The 20,590-nt window shown below is 37.9% G+C and overlaps 1 protein-coding gene across 3 annotated transcripts in view; it reads right to left on the bottom strand.

Moving 5' to 3' along the window:
* Uif (sushi, von Willebrand factor type A, EGF and pentraxin domain-containing protein uif) overlaps window positions 1–19,024 on the bottom strand; it is a 46,513-nt gene extending 27,489 nt beyond the window's left edge. For 2 of the 3 annotated variants that reach the window (XM_070306853.1, XM_070306856.1), the window contains exons 1-3: window positions 18,722–19,024; window positions 5,459–5,534; window positions 3,399–3,432 (exon numbers count right to left, since the gene is read on the bottom strand). In XM_070306853.1, coding sequence (XP_070162954.1) covers window positions 3,399–3,432; window positions 5,459–5,530 — 106 coding nt within the window. In that variant the 5' untranslated portion in view covers window positions 5,531–5,534; window positions 18,722–19,024. Of the gene's footprint in view, window positions 1–3,398; window positions 3,433–5,458; window positions 5,535–6,544; window positions 6,585–18,721 lie in introns of those variants that run through there. The other variant, XM_070306854.1, reaches the window with a different exon arrangement.
* Between the last annotated feature and the right edge of the window lie 1,566 nt (window positions 19,025–20,590).

Genomic DNA, 20,590 nt, shown 5'->3' with positions numbered 1-20,590 from the left:
AAGCAGTGGTATCAACGCAGAGTACTTATATATAATTTTTTCTTTATATTTTGGTATCAACGCAGAGTACTGAGTATCTAGCAACTACACTTTTATGTACATTATCGATGATTTCTACTAGCTATCAAATAATATTAGCATTGTTCGATTGTAGCAGATTTCAATCATTTCATCATTTCCTGATCATTTTACCACTAATCACTAATACTTCCTGAAACCAATTAAATGTATGAACATATTAAATGATAAACAAAATGCTATTCTGTAAATTGAATATTTTCCAATGTAATTGTTATGGTACTATAATTTTTAAACAGTTAAGTTTCTTTGCTTTTATAAATAGAAAAATATTTTATTTTTAATATACATTATGACGAAATAAAAAATTTTCCGCGCAATGCAATTGAAAACGTCCGACGCTTCATTGAAACGCATGAGTTGCGTTGAAGAGAAACGAAAGACGCGACATTACTCAGTCATGTAGCTGATGCAGTTGGCGCTGGGAAAGACTCGATGTGACGACCTTCCTTTCTTTCAAAAGGTCAAACGGCCATGCTCGCGCTACGCACACAGTTCTCTCGGCGTCCATTAGCATTTCTCGTTCGGAGAACGTGTGTGAAATATTATTTTCTCTCCGCGGATAGACACGTGATATTGCAACCAGCAATCGCGAAATAACATCGACAACACAACAACTCGTAATTAATATCGAAAAATGGAAGAAATAAAGAGAGAGAGAGAGAGAGAGAGAGAGAGAGAGAGAGAGACAAAACGCGATATCGCTATCATAAAAGATAAAAGTTGTGGGATGTGAAAAAAATCGCGGAAACCGAGTTTGAAATCTACAAAATCTGAAATCGTAAAACGTAAGAACGAAGCTACAAGATAGAAACTGCGACAATTGAAATATGTATTTTATCTTGTTAGCCGAATAGCGGAAGGATGATGATCCTTTAGATTAGTTTAGATTTTAGATCATTGACTGGCACGCAAGTATACGCGGAAAGAGACCGTCTCTGCCTTTTTCTTTTCTTTCCAGTTGTTTCTCCGTTCTTCCGGCAAAAACGTCAGCGAGCGGGTACGAAGCACGACGGATGATCGCGTAAAGCAGATGAGCGAGTGTGTTGCCGGATGTTCTACTTTTTGGAATCCCGTACGACGGTTTGTGCTCGGTCGAGTTTCCTCCTCCGAGTGGAAGGTGATAACCGTAGCGCGCGAATACAAGCCGTCGTATATTTTTAGGATCCGCTATGTGTACTATGACGATGATGATGACGACGACGGCGATGAAGACGAGGACGAGGACGAAACAAGGCGAGCCATAATTGGATGGAAAGATGGAGAGAGAAGAGAAGACGGAGAGATGCCGCAGAGGATTCACGGTTTAGGAATGCCGTCTCGTCCTGTCTTTCTACACAGCCTCTGAAACTCTACCTGATCCCCCGCCATTACGACCCTTCATTATTATATACCGGATCAAGATTTTCGACTCAATCGTATTAGATGGAGCCTCCTGAAAACTGCCAGACATAAAACGAGCTCATTTCTAAAACTGGCTGCATGTTGCGATTCGAGAATATATTCTTTATCGTAATTTCAATTAATCTTAAAATTCTAATGCCTTGAAATATATATTCGATATTTTCGAAAGTCCATATAATGCGCGGAATGTAAAAATGTTTTATGTATGACGTTAGTGACAACATGTATATCGCAACAGATATTGGCATTTAGCATATTAATAGAGGAATATTTATGCAAATAGAAAGTTACGTCTAAATAGTTTGCATATCGATCATCAGATAAACGTAACATATTATATTAACATGATGATTGTGCAATACATTGATTGACAACACTTATTTTTCAAAATTAAAATTCTACTCTTAATCTCTAAACATATAGCCGTATCTGATATTAAGCGAGTTATTTTATTTTGTAATCTTCATATCTATTAGAGTCAGTTGCCGTATAATACGATATGTATTTATTCTAAATAATTGCTTTCATTTACTCGACATGCGTTTCTATTATATCTCGATATGCAACTGTTAGGAAGACGTGACCAAACAAGAATCGTAGATTAGTCGAAGAAAGAATGAGAAAAAATAGAAAACGCACACTTACGCGGAAGAAAATAGCACTTGCAATTTTTCAAATGCGACGACTTATGGCTAATGACACCGACCGGTCCCATATGGTACGTGCAACCTACTTAGTTGCATCGGCGAGTAAGGAGGAAAAGTGGAGCAGTTACGAATGGACAAACTCTTAAGTTAGCGCCTGTAGCGACTATGCGCGTATTTGCGATTCGTTTATAATTCGTCAACCAATCAGATTTCTGTATACCGTTCACAAATCGCGAATTACGAATCACGAATTGCGAATACGCGCATAATCTGATGCTAGCTTTATCCTTATTGTCTCTTACGAGATTTATTTATCGGACACTCGTGCGCGCCTCATTTTCGAAACTCTCGTGTAGAGGGCGCGGCGTATAATTGCCGGCTCTCGAATTTGCGATTCAAAGCGTGTTTAAACGTACGCAGTGACGCGACGCGGCCTAGTAAAAAAAAAGAATCCCCTTAGTCGGTTTCCCTCATTTGCAACTGTATCCGTTGACTGCGCGAAAGCAATTTTCCATACATGACACGAGAGAACTTGATCTCCCGCAAACTGAAGAATTATTTGATCGAAGTGAGAATTCAAGTGAGAAATCTTTCTCACAAATTATTACTTGATAGTAATTATTCTGGGAAAATGAGCCGAAAGTTATTATTTTAATAGAATCATGTTTTGTTCCCTCGGAGAGACTCGCCTAGCGAGTGCTACTTTCTTCGACAGTCGCGTGATTGATCTTTCCCGTAGTTATCCGAACGGGGCGAACTGCATGTCATTAACCGTAATAAGTTCTTACAATGCAATAATCGTGAAAATTATTCTACGGTTTTTATTACGCGCTACGTCTCTCGTAATCCGCGAAAGTTCTAATATTCATCGGTGATCGATCGTGAAAGTAAGAGTCGCCTAATCTTCAAACTGGCCTGTTGCTTCGACGATGGCGATTTCTACAAGGATTAATTTGAGTGAATCGTTCGAAAAAATAATCGTGAAACAACTTTCATGTAATCTCGCACACGATATCGCTATCGATTCGCGGGATTCTACTCGTGAGGGGTCGCATATATACGGATTACTTCCATCATATTATATTCAAACCTTCGAGAACTATTCGCTCGACGCTTGCGTAGAGCACGTTTACGATCCCTAAACTTCTTCCACCATCTCTAAACCTGTCTAAATAGATACGTGAACACCGGATGCAACCTTTTAAAAGAAGGTAACGGATGGTTACCGTATGCGAGGCTCACGCGCCATCAGTAAATATTATTACTCACCGTTTGGACAGGTGAAGACATTTGCAGTAGGAACCTGCAACAGAAACGGAGCATGTTTAGTTAATGTTGATAGTTAACGCACTTGACGGTAGACTATTAGCTAATAATTGATAGCTGCATCTTAAAATATGATAATATTAAAAGCGCATTGAATTATTTTTATATTACATTAAAAGAAACTTCTCTAAATTACCGGCTGATATAAAAATTTGTTATTATATTTAATAGCAAAAAATATCAAGAATTTTCTAAATAAACTATATAATATTTATCGATAAGCTATTAAATAATATCAGATTAAAATATCGCAAAATAGGTGAAAAATCTTTTCTAAATTATACCATCTAATTTTGTTAGGCAAATTCCTGTTGAGCTTAAAGGACAACAAGAATATCAAAACTGTATAAAGATTGATGATTTCATCAACAGATCAACCCAATTTTCGCTAAAAGATTATCACATCACAAGATCATACATGTTGAATTTTTCACGATTGCTTTATATCTGAAAATTCTATGTACCCTTCAATGGGTTTACAACGCTTCTGTGTAATGGCGCGGGCTAAATTCAGACGATATTAGACGCCGCATTGTTATCGGGAGAAAGTGGAGACGCAATCCGTTCAACGATCTCTTCGTCTCTTCCGTCTCTTAAGAGCGCAGAAAGTACCCGCTAACTTCGAGAGAGTGACTCGAACGCGTTTCTCGTCTCTGTATTTCGACGTCGCTTCGCACGCATGTATGTATCAGTGATATAACGGTGACTACATTCCTGAGAAAGGTGCGAGTTATGCATTAGCTGTGTGTATCTGCGCCTTCGTGCATTTTTGCACAACTCGGGTCGAAAATTAAGACATCTGTAATACCTTTCCCCCTCCCCCCCCCCCCGTATATCGCACGTGCGGTTCCATGTAAATTCATTCGCTTGTGATACTATAATATCACTTAAAATATGTTTATTAGATTATTGTGAGGATAATGCAATAATGATTCGCACACGAAAAAAGTTGAGCTGCCATTAAATTTTAATCTGATGGAAGATCTATCGAAAGTACATGGGATATATAACGCGAGCAAAGATATTATAGAATTAAAATCTACTTTACCAGAAAAATGTTAAGAATTTTTAGCATTTCCTCCACATATCTCCAAGATCTTTAATTTTTCACACTAATAATTGCTAAACAGATCGCTAGTCTTTTGGAAGCAAATATCTCACTTTTCAAGGAAACATCCAAGGCATCAAAGCATCGTCTGCAGAAATGCCTGTCTCAGAGACTTGCACATTCGCGTTACGTTATCTCCCCTCTCGCGTATCAGATCGCCACGTTTTGTAATTAAAATGTTGTAATTTATGTGTAGAAGTGTGTGTGTGTGTGTGTGTGTGTGTGTGTGTGTGTGTGTGTGTGCGTGCGTGCGTATGTATGCGTGTGTGATTGAGCGGCACTCTCAACGGCTCGCGCGGGCGCACTTGCGTATGAAATTCACTTTCACCTCACATATGCCACATCTCGTGGAAACGAGCTGCGGCATACTCTGGTAACTTCTACGGAGAGTTCGCCGCCGACATACCAATTACTTCATAACCCGCGGTTTCAAACCCCTCTCTCTTCCAAGAATCTCTCTCGATCAAGAGTTCGTATCGCGCGAGTTCCTCGCCTAGCGTGTCTTTCTTCTGACCGCTCTTTCGCCTGTCTCGTATAGGGCAGGGCCGCAACTCTCTTTCTTTGTTCTCCGAGAAAATTACCTTCGTCCGGACGCTCAAATTCTTCGTCGGATTGGTGCGATCAAGGTAAAAACTGCCTGGGATATTTTTATCAAATCTCTCTGGTAAGGCAAGAATAACTGTTCTTGGATCACGTGAGAGATGACGATATATAAACGAGCGGTTAATTTGTAATTCAACGGAAACGTGCGGCTCGCATGTAATATGCGAGAGGATCATGAACGCCGATTATAGCCGTGAATAATCGCAGTTGACTCCTAACAGTTAACGTAATACCGAATGCTTTCGAAACTTGGATGCGATGAGGTATACCACACATATAGCTGAATGCTCACCTGAGACTCCGTTAGCTGAAGATGGCACAAGAGGACGGTGATCCAAACGGCCGCCAATTCTCTTATCAGCATATTTCTGCAACAAACAAGAAAATCTTTACGTGAGTAGGCGTTAATTTCACGTCGGATGATTATAATTAACCGATCGTAGATATCGTCGCGTAGACGATGCAACGGTCGCGATACGCGTAAATTTTCTCACGGATTTCTCTTGGATTTTTTCGAAAAGGCTCGTTGATTGACTAATACCCGTATTCATAGTCCTTCCTTATTTTAAGGACGGAGGAAGCCTCCATGAAGGATTCCTTGAATCTGCAAGGCCACCTTGTTTCATAGATGGACCTCGAATCTTCCTTTCAGAAGGAAGAAATATTTTAGGGATTTTTAGTGACCGACTGGAGGAAGCACCGTTTTATGCTGCCTGCAACTAATTTCATATAATACATACGAAAACTTTTTCGTATCTTCAAAAAATTCCACGGGATTTTCCCAATCGCGAATGTATCTTTTCGGAATCCGCCACAGAATCCGATTCTCTGGATTTTCGTCTTCAAATCCATCGTCAGAATCATTTAAAAATTTATTATCCATTATCCCCTTTTCCTTTATACACATTCAGTTTGAGAGCGCGACAACAAATAACCACAAAACCACAGATTGAAATGTAACGAAACTAACTTTTGGAGGTTATATTTGGTTATATTCTGCGTATCGTCTACTAAAAAGGTCGCATCACTCCTCAAGGAAGCTCGTGACCTTCCTTGAGATAAGGGTGCCAGTAAGATTCCTTGTTCGGTCAAGGAAAGTTTATGAAACGTGGAACGAGGAACAAGGAATCCTTATTCCTCAAGGACGGACTATGAATACGGGTATAAAGCTTTTATCTTAGAAATATTTAACGATGCAACGTGATATGTAATCGCGACAAGATTTAGCTATTACCTCGACGCAATTAATCTTTAATTTTTTTCTCGCCTTCATCGTATTAATCGCGAAAGAATGCTTTTCACATTCTTTCGTGATTATCATCTGGTATTTCTGAGCATTCCGAGTCGAATACGCGCCAATTCTCATAAAATTCCTTACGGTTTCTGCAGCTAAATTGTGACAGCTGCAGCCACGTAACCGAGTGTCGCGATAACCATCACTGGCCGCGAGATTATTATTGATGACGTGACGTTGCACACCGCACACACCTGTATCCATTAACCGTAAAATACCGCATCTTCTATTTCTCGCGCCGCATCAGCCCCTTGAGGAAGGGGGAGAGGTGGATATAAGATATATTATAAGATATATTTAAATAAATGATTATATATCGTATGTATCTCCTAAAGATTTTCTTGGGATAAAATCTCCGAATAAAATCTAAACCTGCTTAAAGAATATATAAGGCGTTAATATATGTAGTTATAACGGTTAATGCATACAAAATGTCTTGTATGCATGATTGTAGTTGCGTTTCCCAAGTCGCATGCGATTGCGGGTAGACATATGACGCAACGGCCGCAGATTCGCGGATGAGCGAACTCGTGGGAACCACTGGAAAGCGATCTTATATGCACTGCGCCTATGCACCGATGTACGACGATGTACTTCGCAAACGGAAGATAGACAGAGAGACAAAGAGAGATAGATAGATAGAGAGAGAGAGGGGGGGGGGGAAATCGGCGTAGCAACATATCGCGAAAGTTTATTATATTTCGTGATTCACGCCGTTATACAGTCGCTTTTATGCAACCGACGTGCCATTGTCGAGGCATACAATCTGACGCAAACTGGAGCAAGCGGTCGTGCGACTGTTTTCGCGTTCAATTAGCGACCAAGTAATTAGGCCTCCCCGGATTCGGCGCTTCCGATTGCGTCGTGGGAGCTCGTGCGAAAACTCTTCCTTAATCGCATGTCGCGCCTTGGGATTTCGTTGCAGTAACGAATAAGATAATCGGAGATCAGGAAACGTCGGTCGTAAGAATTACAGCTGTCAAAAAGAAATTTTCAGGAAAAGAATATTAATTGACTGGTCAAGTGCGTCAAGTGCGAGATTAATAGATATTATCCTTTATTCGCTACTTGCTTTCTTATCGCGATTCGTATCACACTTCTGTGTCTGTCATCGAACAAAATTAATCGTCGATTACAATAACAGTACCAATGATTGTTAGATCATAAATTAGCTATCGATTAACGATACCAAGCACGACATGTTATTAAACCTCGATAGAGAAATTACGAAACACACACGTTTTCGTAGGAATGTTGTCACCGCGATTTAACGGCCAGCTACAGAAACTAATCACGCATATCTACTCGGGAAAAATGTACAAGATCGAAATAAAAAAGCACAATTTTTAACGCGGTGAGTTAAGGTAAGAAACTAATTCCCGTAAAATAACTGCAATCTCGTTCGAGTTGAATGCAAGGATCCGTTATGTTTGTGATCCTTAGGAACTATCCATCGGGACAAACCGCGATGAGATTATGATTATTCGCGATTACAAGGTGTCCTCGACAGGAAATCTTTCTGCGGTGAGCTAAATGCTCTGGCATGCTGCCACCGCCTCGCTCAACAATCGATCTTCGTCGATTATAACGGTTTTATCAGAGAATCCGGACGCGCGCGTCACAACTGTGTATATGTACATGTACGCGAGTGCGAAGAGTCTGCTTGAGAAGAAAACGTCACCGACATTAACCGCGATGCGAGATCGTCTACCGTTTAATATAAGCAGTTATCGATATCCTTGGAGTTGCTCTCGAAAACAGTTTTAATCGATAGTAATCGTTCAAGTCAAACCTGTTCACCTTCTATGATTCATATTTGTCATTGGAGGGCGAACGTTCTCAGAGTTCATATCAGAAAGTTTTTCGTGTATATGAAACAGGCGTAAAATATATTTTGTAAAATCTTACACGGGGAATTAAAATACAAGACGTTTCTTCGCAAGGATAACTCGTTAATACGGAAGCTGAAATCGCGCATCCTTCGCGTTCATTCAGAGAAATTTAAATGTCAACTATGCGAATTATTCAGTAGATGAAAGGAATCAGTAAATGTACCGTCCATTTTTATAATTACGTGATCATATAGGAAATATGCGCGTTAACAGACAATTTATGAAAGCGATTAATCATAATTACAATACAATGCTAATCGTCGCAATCATTGATCCTATTGCAAATGCAAATATTATTCAATTTATAAATAATTACCATTACACTTGTACTTTGCACAGTAAAAATAAAAGAAAAGATAATCACGTATGGTTCAAAGACCAATAAAAAGATTCGCGGAAGTTGAATCCCAAACTAACGGTAGATCAGCGCTAGAAAGTATTCGGGCATCCTGTTAAGAGCGACGCGAAATGGTGCATATAAAAAGCGAGCAATGATTCTTAGAGGCGCATTTGAACGCGACTTTTCGTTATAGTCAAAGCGTGAAAGAACGCTAAAGGATAATTCGACGCTGGGAACGGCCGTAGATTTCGCCATTTGATCGGATATTAGACCTCAATTAAATAAATACCTAATTCCTCCTGCGAGAGAGAAATCATACTCTTGATAAAAAAAAAAAAAAAAAAAAACATTAAAGTTTATTTTTATTTTGCAATATAAACTTAATATAAAATTAATTTAAGAACGCTTCCGAGTAATTAATAATGAAAATAGAAAATGGCAACAGGAGCCAGCGCCGTAAATCAGGCGCAGGTAAATTAATGTACAATTAATTGATCAAAACCATGCGATGGAACACATTTAAATTTATTAGTTTAAAATTAATTAAAAACGGGAGCGCGTCTTCATCAGCGCAATAAAATTAAAAAAAAAATACCATGTAGTCAATATGAGTCAGGTATATAAGCATAATAAGCCACGATCAAATATTTAAATATAATTATCCGCAGGACATGTCCCTTCATGATTGGCAGACCACAGAAGGCAGATAAGTATCCATGCATACTAATCCTTTCATGAGCACCAATAAAATGTTGTTATATACATAAAAATTTGAAAAGTCAGAGACATAAATCAGAGAGACAAAATCTCGGCAGAAACAGTATCAAAAAAAGTATTTTTGATGCGCGCACTCACTCAAAACGCAATCAAGAAATTAGTCATCGGATAAAGAATAATTATAATATAAAAATAAGTCAAATCCGCACAAATAAAATTGAGATAACTATAAAGAGCTGTAGCGCGGGAGACTAATACCCGTATTCATAGTCCTTCCTTATTTTAAGGACGGAGGAAGCCTCCATGAAGGATTCCTTGAATCTGCAAGGCCACCTTGTTTCATAGATGGACCTCGAGTCTCCCTTTCAGAAGGAAGGAATATTTTAGGGATTTTTATGCTGCCTGCAACTAATTTCATATAATACATATGAAAACTTTTTCGTATCTTCAAAAAATTCCACGAGATTTCCCAATCGCGAATGTATCTTTTCGGAATCCGCCACAGAATCCGATTCTCTGGATTTTCGTCTTCAAATCCATCGTCAGAATCATTTAAAAATTCATTGTCCATTATCCCTTTTTCCTTTATACACTTTCAGTTTGAGAGCGCGACAACAAATAACCACAAAACCACAAATGTAACGAAACTAACTTTTGGAGGTTATATTTGGTTATATTCTGCGTATCGTCTGCTAAAAAGGTCGCATCACTCCTCAAGGAAGCTCGTGATCTTCCTTGAGATAAGGGAGCCAATAAGATTCCTTGTTCGGTCAAGGAAAGTTTATGAAACGTGGAACGAGGAACAAGGAATCCTTATTCCTCAAGGACGGACTATGAATACGGGTATAAAGGTGCTAACAACGTTTCAATGTATAATGGGTAATTTCGAAAGAGCTTAAAATATGAAAAACAAAATATTTAAATAAAAATATATATAAATATATATAACATAGTATATACAAAGCGCTAAGATTAACCTTTAGGAAGTTTCTCTCAATTGCAGTAATATAAGTCTCATGTAAGCATTCTGTATCCGTCTGCAAATTCAGGTTATTCTTTTGTCTTTTAATGTATAGCATCTCGTTCCATCGCATGGTTTTGACCAATTAATTGCACATTAATTTATTTGCGCCTGACTTACGGCGCTAGATCCTATTATCTCATTTTCTATTTTCATTATTATAATATAAATTCAGCTTCAATATTCTGGAAGACGTAGGAAATTATCGCGCGTCTAACGAATTATTTTACGGTGGTAAAAAATAAATTCGGCGAATTATTTTACGGTGGTAAAAAATAAATTCCGCGATAATCGCGCGCGGGGAAAAATTGCTGTCGGATACGCTATTTCGTGAAAACTACATAAAATTGTAATTTTCCACGCGCTCAAGCGACATAATATCGCGCGGTATCGGCCGTGGACAAATTTATGTATCCTCTCGCGCAGTGTGCCGAATAACGGTCCCTCCGTTTTACCAGGAAACATTCGCATCGCCATAATTACGATAGCGCCGCAAACATACTTTCTAACTGGATCCCGGTTCTGCTTATCTTGATCTTTACATTGCATAGGGATCAATTATATCTAAACCGTATATGTATAAAAGAGGATCCTTCGTTGGGTTTTACGGGCGCGTCTTTAATTACTGTAATGACTGTGATATTTCGTTTACTCGCGCGCGCCTATGTGTACATCTGAAACATAATTTAGGCAACAGCGACTCAACGTCATCGCGTTTATAATTGTGCTTTTTATTTCGTACTTTTTCTTCGAATAGATACGCATAATTGGTTTCTGTAGCTTGCCGTTAAATCGCGATGACAAAATTCTCGTGAAAACGTACGAGTTTTATAATTTCTCTATCGAGTTTTAATAACATGTCGTGCTTGGTGTCATTGATCGATCGCTAATTTATGATCTATAGCTCTATACAATCATACTTTTACTATAATCAAAGATCCATTCTGCGAAATATATATATTTCTCTTTTATCTGTTATATTTTTTCACGCGAGTTTGCGGTTGTCATCAGAGTTGAATTAAAATTCTTGCTAAAAAATATATGACTAAAATATTTGAAGAATTACATGTTATTTTAACATCTAAATACTTTAACGATTATCTTTAAATTAGAAATAAGATAATAAAAGTTTGATCGATTTTGCAATTAAAAAGAGAGATTATTTTTTAAATGAAATTCTGTGGAATGAAAAGATGAACAATTTAGGATCATAAATTCACGATATGCAATTGTAAATTTTTGCAGGAAAATATATTTCCTGCTCTTTTTAAAGATAGCTTATATAGATAGTTTGTAAATCTTCAACGACGATTGAGATTTACAAATTTATTTTAGAATAAAAATATCTATTTATAGATTCCATTTTAGAATAAAAATATAAAGATCGCTTCTTCAAGAGACTTCGTCGTCTTGGAAAGGTAACTAATATAACTAACATAAACGGATGTACGCCGATGGATTGCTTAAATATCACGAGTAAAGTACCGCTGCATATTGTCTGACGACGATTTCCGGCTTCCTCAATGGTCATCGCCGATGACACATCCGTTCGATGACAAAATTGGTAATCGATACCTCGCAATACAGGATCTGCCACAGACAAATTCAATCCATGTGATATTCGAGAAGCCCTTTGTGTAATCGTCATCATATAGAAGATTGTATATCGCACAACCCGCGCAACATCTTAATTATTTATTCCATAATTAGCACAGTACTGGGATTTATTTGCAACTTTCGACCGAATTTCTTCAAATATTAGATGTACAACTTTGCTTCCTTCGTTTTTCTATAGATGGCTTTAGCGGTAAGTAGTGGTCGAAATAAATAGATCATAGACGTCATGCAATAAACTTGGGCATCTGTCAACATAACCCCATAGAAACATTAGTCGATTTGTGTCTGCGTCATAAAGTTATTCACGATTGAAAATGTCAGTTTACGAGCCGAATTCTCGTCATTTGCGGGAGGTTTTAATTTTCTGCTTCAATATGAAGAAATCTGCGGCTGAGGCTCATCGAATGCTCTCAAATACTTATGGTGAAGCCGCTATTAGTGAAAGAACGTATCGTGAGTGGTTTCAACGCTTCAAGAACGGTGATCTTCACGTCGAAGACCGGCATAGCGGTGGAAGAGAGAAGGTTTTCGAAGATGCAGAATTGGAGGCATTACTTAATGAAGACTCGAGTCAAAGTCAAAAAAAATTGGCACGATCATTGGGAGTGACTCAACAAGCAATTTCAAAATGTATAACCAGTTTTTTACAATAAAGCCTCGAATTTCGGAAAAAAAAACGGCGGAAGCAAAGTTGTACACCTAATACTTTCTTTCAGATAATGAAAGATAACGTCATATTTAACGATAACGTCATAATCCTAATTATTTATAATTTTTTTGAATTCCTTGGAAAAATTATTGCGTTAATTAGTCGCATCAAATGTTTAGCCCACATAAGTAAAATACACATCGTCACAAAAAAATTGAGAACCATAAAGTCTAAGGCAGTTTCGAAATTGATCGTCGAGTAAGATAATGAGGATTGAATTGAAGAATTGTGGAAAGACTTCTCTATCGTTACGCTTTACGTAAAGCCTAATAATACATCTGACTACAGCTCTGTGAGAATTTTTACACGTCGTTGTACTTCTTACTGAATGGAACAATGTGGCCTGATTACCTTAGTGTTACCGTATATGTATATAACCGCGTTATATCTTCGTGTCTTAAATGAATTGGCAAGCGCAAGCTCGATACTCGATGTAACAAGGCTAATTTAATTTCCGGTTGTCGTCGACAGCTTCGGAGAATGAGGGTTTTCTTGTTTCTTACTTTATTTTTTTGTAAAACAGTATACGCGAATTGACTCGTAATTTTTTATTCGACAATATTGTAGTGTTAAATGCAAATACGCTCCTGTTGTAATCTTTTTCATGATTTTGTATATTTATTTATTCGAAAAATATAATAGAGTTATTCTCGAAGAACTATAAATTCTCTTAAATTTATTAAAACAGGAAGCATTCGGACAAAAGGATTTCTGAGAGATATATTTTTGAGCGTGGGTGTACTTTTTTAGGATCCTTTGTGAGAAATGTACTGTAAAGAAATTTTGGACATATTCTTTATTCGAGGGTCAGGCTATGGCTATTCGTCCCCTTCCACGTCACTGCCATTGTCATGATCATCAAGCATATAAGTTTCATCGTATAAGTGAGCTGAATTTTTCTTCTTTGTCCGTTCAAATTTATACTCGTCAAAAATTCCATTTGCACATTTACGTATAGAATATCGTTTATTTAAAACGGCGTTTACAAGCACGTCAATCACCGTGATACTGCAGGACGATCGTTAAAACCGTTTTCGCGGTAATCTGGTTAATCGTACAATAGTTGAAAGCAATATCCAATAATGCGGCCGGGTGTCTAATGTAAAACGACTAGTCAGCCAATGTTTCTTTCGCGCTGTTCAACCGACGATTGTGCAAGTGCATTCCAGAGTCCTGGACTCCTTCGAGCTACCTGCGGTTAAGAATCTACCACCCAACGATAATGTGGCACGCAGCGCGCTTTCTGTTGCATTATGCAAAATTCTGCGTGCATTATCTACGTAGCCGATTATTAAAACGATGTGCATATTGAGTAAGATTTATTTCCGATATCTATCTTGAATTAAAGAGGTTCGATGGTTAACTGAGATCCGCAAACGAATGATTTTCAACGAATTCCAGCCCAATCTCGTTTAATTCCTGCCTTACATGTTCATGGGCTATTCATCCGCTTTTCGCTTCGCATACGATGGCCAATTAGCGATGTTGGCTACCGTTAAGTTATTCAGATGCTGTCTTATTAGGCCCACGAGTGACCCCTAACTATTCTCTGTATCCTCTATATAAAAAAAGTTAATTAAAAATTTTATAAGTTAAAATTCACGGGCGAATAAGAACCGGACGTAGATGATAGTGCTTCAGATTCATAGAAGATAAATTTTTCTATGAAGCTAATTATACTGTGCAAAATTTTCTTGGTCTTATAGCAAGACTACTAATCTCAATTCGAGATTTGTAATATTTCTTCTTTACTTCTCTGAAAAAACGAGGGAAAAAAAATATCGGAGCGAAATCGCTGAATCGTATAAGACCAAGAAAATTTCGTGCCCTGTGCACAATATAATCAGCTTCACAGAAAAAGTTTTTATGAATCTGACGCACTACCATCCGCCTCTGGCTCTTATTCGCTCGTGAATTTTTAAGTTGTAAAAATTTTATATTAATTTTAATTTTCGAAGAAAAAAAATATCTTTGTATATTCCGAGAAACGAATAATGCACAGCTTCAATACGGCATCGCTTAAATTCAGATTCACGTGATGCGTGTCCTATTTCTTTTCGCAAAGGACACGCATATCATTAAGCGTAACCGTCATCTTCGTGAGCGTGACTTTTATCGTGTTGCCCTCATTAAAAACCGACACGGGTATACCGTTTATTTCCTGAATGCGGGTTACATATGACGACGAAATGCGATGAAAATTCAGGGTCGAGGTTTAAGAGACACAGCGTTTTCTCGCTAAATGATCTAACATTCGTTATCTTGTGCGACTTCTCACGGTTCGCTGACCGATAAAGCCGCTTGTTGTCGACAAACGACAGGTCACGCAATGAGTGAATGTCAAGGAAGTATAACGTGACATTCGTTTTCAGAATGAAACAGATGTCGTTCAATTCACCGTCTAACTGCTTCGTTGATTTGTCATAGTAATCAGATTTAAGATGATGATCAGATAAATAATATTATCAAATAAATATACATATTACATTTTTTTGTTTCAGTTGCAATATATCGCCAAATAGCATTATTGTCTTAAGAAAATTAAAATCAATTTTGAGCTTTAAACATCTAATCCATTTTTTCGCACGACTAAAATCCATTTACTTATTAGAGAAATGAATGTAAAATGTGTTAGAAGAGAAATGATAAGCAAAACTTGAGAATTCTATGTTATGTGCACAATGACCCGATGACCCCCATGACGTGACGATGACGTACAATTTTGTATCTCTCGCGAGGTTCGTCGACCGATAAAAGCGCCGCCGCTGGCATCGCCGCCGCGCTGTCACAGTGATGGCGACCATGCGGAGCGCGGCCGCGCGCGCGTGTTGCATCTCCGCAAGAGAGATGCATCTTCGGTGAAATCGTGAACCGGGCAAGTCACATTCAAGCCGCATTACAGACTCCGTAGTAGCCGCCGCTCAGGGCGTGGCTGCTGCAGTTGCACCGCAGCCGCGGTAATCAGCACGCAGCTGCATTACGAGTCTGTTTCCGACAGCGCGCGAGGAATGCCCGTCGAAATGCCCGCGCAATTAGAGATCGCAGGATTGAGGGAGCGGCAGATCGTGAACTTGGAAAAATTCAAAACACGACACGTAAGAGAAACGCAGTGCGGTGATAACGGTCACGAAATTCTCTCAATAAACTTGATTGTTTAAATGCATCTTCGGGACCGATAAGAATATTATCGTTAGGTCTCTGTAATGTCTCGTAATGATGACAAGATGGCATTTGATGATTCTGATGAGAATGCCGGTGGATCGAAACGATTTTTTGAGACTCTTATTCGGTTATCGAAGTCTTTTACGTGACTGAAATTTCTCATGGCGACGATATGCTCTTCTTTTCTTAGCCGTCGGCGGTTAACGGTACTTCAGCCAAGTAGCGTCATAGCTTCAGTGAATTTGTCGTTAAGTCGCAAAGTCAAGCGAAACGTAGCAAGAATTTGATTGCAACAATCACTCTTATACTTAATTGAAATATTAATAAAATGTGTGTAAAAATTTATAAAAATATACTCTCCTAACAAACGCGTCTTGTAATTTTCAAAATTCTCCTTCAAGATTCATTGTGTGCATGTGTGTGTGGGTATGTATTTCTTTTTATAAAAATTGTACGCTCTATTTAGATATTAATAAAAAAATATAAACACGTTTATTTGTATAATTTCATTAATGGGATCGGTGTGTGATATTAAAATTATGTATGTGCAAAATGAATTTTAACTTACGTGCATACTTTAAAATAATACAAGTATTAAAATATTGAATAAAATATTGAATAACATCCTTAATACTCGAGACATGGAATCAGAATATCTGGTACATCATGTGTGAATACTTATCTATCTGCACGCTAGAGTATCTATATACTCGTATACATGCCTATCTGCCTACCTACCTACCTACCTAGCTACCTATCTACCTACCCACCTATCCAAGTTAAAAGCTACAAGACTGGCTTATGTTTTCTCTAGCATTATAATGCCGGAAATACTAATCCTTGATAGAAGAATTTTAGGTCATTGTAATATAATAAATTCTAGTAACTTTTGTTTTATAATTAAAATGCAACAAACAAACTTTCTAAAGTTATAAGAAATGACTAATTTATATGTTATAATTATAAGATATCGCTATGTATCATCTGTAATAAAACGCATCATTAATCGCAAGATTATTTCGTGGTATTTTATAAAGGAGCAAATTAAATCCTAAAAGTAATTGCGATTTTGCAATAGCGGAAATATTTATAAAGCTATATGTCATGCAGTATTCTAGCAATATTTTATATTTATATTGCATGTTATATTTTAACAAATTAAATAAAAAATTATTCTTGTATATAGCAAATTTATTCACTTTAATTCGACCAAAAGATTTGCAAAAAGATTTCAAGAAGATGAGAGCGAAGAAATTCGACCATTGCTTTTTGCTGACCTGACGAAGCGGGCAGCATCAAGGCATTCATGGATAAAATTTGCAATTGCGATGCCGCGAAATTATTGTATCATGCATGGGAATAAAAATTCTCTTAAATCACTCGCAAATACACACGCAATTTTGTTTGTTTCAACATTAGCGTTTTACAAACACAAAACGAAAAATACGAAAATTCATCGCGCAAGAAACTTTCTCTTCTACATACGCGCGCACATTTCTAAGGTTTTCTATGATGCATATTTAAGCTACGCAGAATCCAGCAGGTAGCGACGACCACACCAAGTGGAGAGGAAAATCCGCGAATTGCGATGCAAGAACTAACTGCAATCGGAACGAAGTATCGGAAAAGGTAATGTAAGGGAAAAGTTTCCAGTACGTGTCCGCAAAAAGCGGTTTTCGTAGTCTTCTTTTATTTCGCTATTATTCGCGAACAACGCAGGCAAATGATTTAGAATTTAAATCTTAGACACTCTGCGTCTGGGTATAAATAGATATTTACAATTGTCGGAATAGATCTTGCTGTAAAACTTAATGTTACATTGTTGCGAAAGATTAATTACATGCGCGCATGCTTAGAGAAATTAATTACACAATCTATGTGTAACAATAAGTCTCACACTTTATTCATATACAAGAAAGATTTTCTAGAATGGTATCTTTTGTCTAGGATAAATCTCTAGGGAATTAGTACAGTTTCGTGTTACTATTTTTATTCATATGTTTTTTACAATTGCAAGACACTGCAAGACAAACAAGAATTTTTCATAGAGAGAATCTATGTCATTAAAAATAGAAATAAAAAAAGCTACGTTTTATTAGATACATAGTTTCTTATTGAGGTGGAATGATTGATAACCGTCCTTGGTTCGATTGTAATCACTTAATTAAATCTTTCAATTGTATAATATTTTTATTGAGATCTAATTTGAATAAGCATTATTTTTTCTTGTCGGACGTTTTTAATTGATCGCCGACCTTGTTCTGCCGATCTTGTTCTGAGGTTTCTTAAGTGGATGTTTGATCGCGCCCCGCAAATTTCAACATGTAAAAGATTTCTATACGTGTAATCGCACGTCCGTGCCTTGCACAATGCATTCGTCACAAACATATATAATATCGCCATGTCTACACAGCGAAAAAAGTTTGTATTTTACATTTCAAATTGTCAGGAAATGTTTTTTCTATCTTTCAAACTAAAATATAAATAATGCATCTGTTAGCAGTAATGGAAGCCATTTTAATTTTAATCTTGTCATTCAAGTTTTTATTAAATTAATTTTTATTAAATTCGTATTGTAATAAATTAAGGGTGACGTTTTCGCGGAGATCCCTTCTTCAATCGCACACGATAAAATTCAGTATTTGATCTGCTATTTGTTCAAGAATTTTTTCTCGCCAGTGCAAGTGATTCCGTGGCGCTTACGAAGAAAGGCACGCTCATGCAAAATCAACCTCACGCATCGAATATGGTTCCGACGTTCGTCACGACATACCGGCGTAGTTCTCACGAAAGAGAGACTTACGTTTGTTTCTCCTACGTTCTACGGCGAAATTCTAGTCCCGGGGTACATGTACACCGCTGAAGATCCGTTTATGAAAATCCACCGATGAGTAATTCACTACACAGAACGGAACGAAACTCACACGCGTGGACGAGTGGCGGCCGATAGTGATACGCGTTTACGAGGCCGAAAGATGATGTGAAGGAAATCAGTTTCGCCGTTTTGCATCGAATAAGGTGGCGATGAAAAATAACGAGAGAGAAAGAATGGAGCGGCGTAGAAAACGGAATAAAAATCCGACAACTATCCTCTCAGGGTCACGTAGCTCCTTCCCTCGGGCCCGTCGCTACGAGACTGAAGAGAACCGGGGTCTCTCTCTCTCTCTTCGCCCAGGTGAACGGCGCGCATTACCTGAGAAAGAGTGCCTTCTTCCCTTCCCCGCGACGATCAAGGGAGAGAAAAGAAGGCAGCCGTGAACGTAGGCGCAGGAAAGATGGAAGAGACACTCCGATCTTGTCGCGAGGCTGAAGAAGGCCCAGCATGGCATCGTTCTCTTGTATTGTTTATTGCACGGCACCACTGCGGGGGTAGCTATACGGTACATTTAAATACCTGTCACGTGGCGGCCAGATTGCTGCAAAATGACGTCAGGACACGAGTGCGGCAAAGAACAAGAGAGAGAGAGAGAGAGAGAGAGAGAGAGAGAGAGAGAGGAAAACGCAAATATGTTTAACTAGGAGATTTATTCCAAATAGTTTTAATAACGGAGGTCAAAGAGTCTTGACGCCCAAATCTTGCTTGTTGTATGGGAATTTATAATTACAAAACACTTTTAATCCTAAAAAAGTTAAAATTATTTCTAAACATGCGACATATTGTTAAATTAACTTTTGCACTGCTCGAAGATAGCACCTAAACTATTTTGTATAAATGTTCATTGAGAGACAATATTTTATTCAAGTGGATGTGTTATTTCCATGTTGATGTTAATCTCATACTTACAGTAGGGTAGGAAAAAGATATAGCCTTTCTATTTAAGAAAACAGCCGTGAACGTAGCACGAAGGCGGAACAGCCGGTGGAACTCGAGTTTAATCGCGTCGGACTAAATCAGTTCAAGCATATTACCGAGAGTAGGTAGGTACGTGTATCTCAGGAGGCTGTTACACATAGCTAAAGAAACATTGTAAAAAACCATGAGTTACAATATCTTTTTATGATGCAAAAATTGTTTGCGGGTAGAAATCCTTTATCTCACCACTTTTGTAAGTTCTATTCGTTTCGCGAAAAAAACTTATGGCCTCTTTATTATTACAGAAACTTTTTTTGTTTCCAGTAAAGTATTGTTAAACTTAAAAAAATTAACATTATTAATTATATACAATAGTAAAAATATCTCATAGTGAGTCACATATTTAGATTTATTATGAAATTATGATGAAGTAAATATATATTTCTACGATTATAAGAAAGAGAGTTACGTATAGATAATTTTGTTAATTCTCTATAATAATAGTTAGCTGATCTTCATTCTCTTTTGTGTTGACACAAATGTTAAAATAGCCACAGCTTGACACGCCAACGGATTAAGTAGACGCATGGTTGCAGCAAATAGGCGTTTCTCGCGAAAAGAGACATCGATGCTCACGCAGGAAAGGTCGTCGAGCCAGATCAGTGCAGAGTCACGCCACGTCGGGTATGACGACCGGGGCAATGTGGATTTCTTTTTCTTGCGTATATCTTGAATGAAAGTTGTAATTGATCGAGACGCTGGATGCGGCGATGCGGTATGCTTTACTGAGACCGTATACTACTGCGCGTTTTGCGTACGTCGATATATCTGACATGAGACATAAAATTTTGCGCCGCTAATTCAAAGAGAGATTCGCTC

The sequence above is a fragment of the Polyergus mexicanus genome, unplaced genomic scaffold, assembly GCF_030449975.1.
Source record: "Polyergus mexicanus isolate NDT 795.1 unplaced genomic scaffold, iyPolMexi1.0 SCAF_14, whole genome shotgun sequence".
NCBI lineage: Eukaryota > Metazoa > Arthropoda > Insecta > Hymenoptera > Formicidae > Polyergus > Polyergus mexicanus.
Note: the sequence above shows the minus strand (reverse complement) of the source record. Positions and strands in the feature narration are given on the sequence as shown.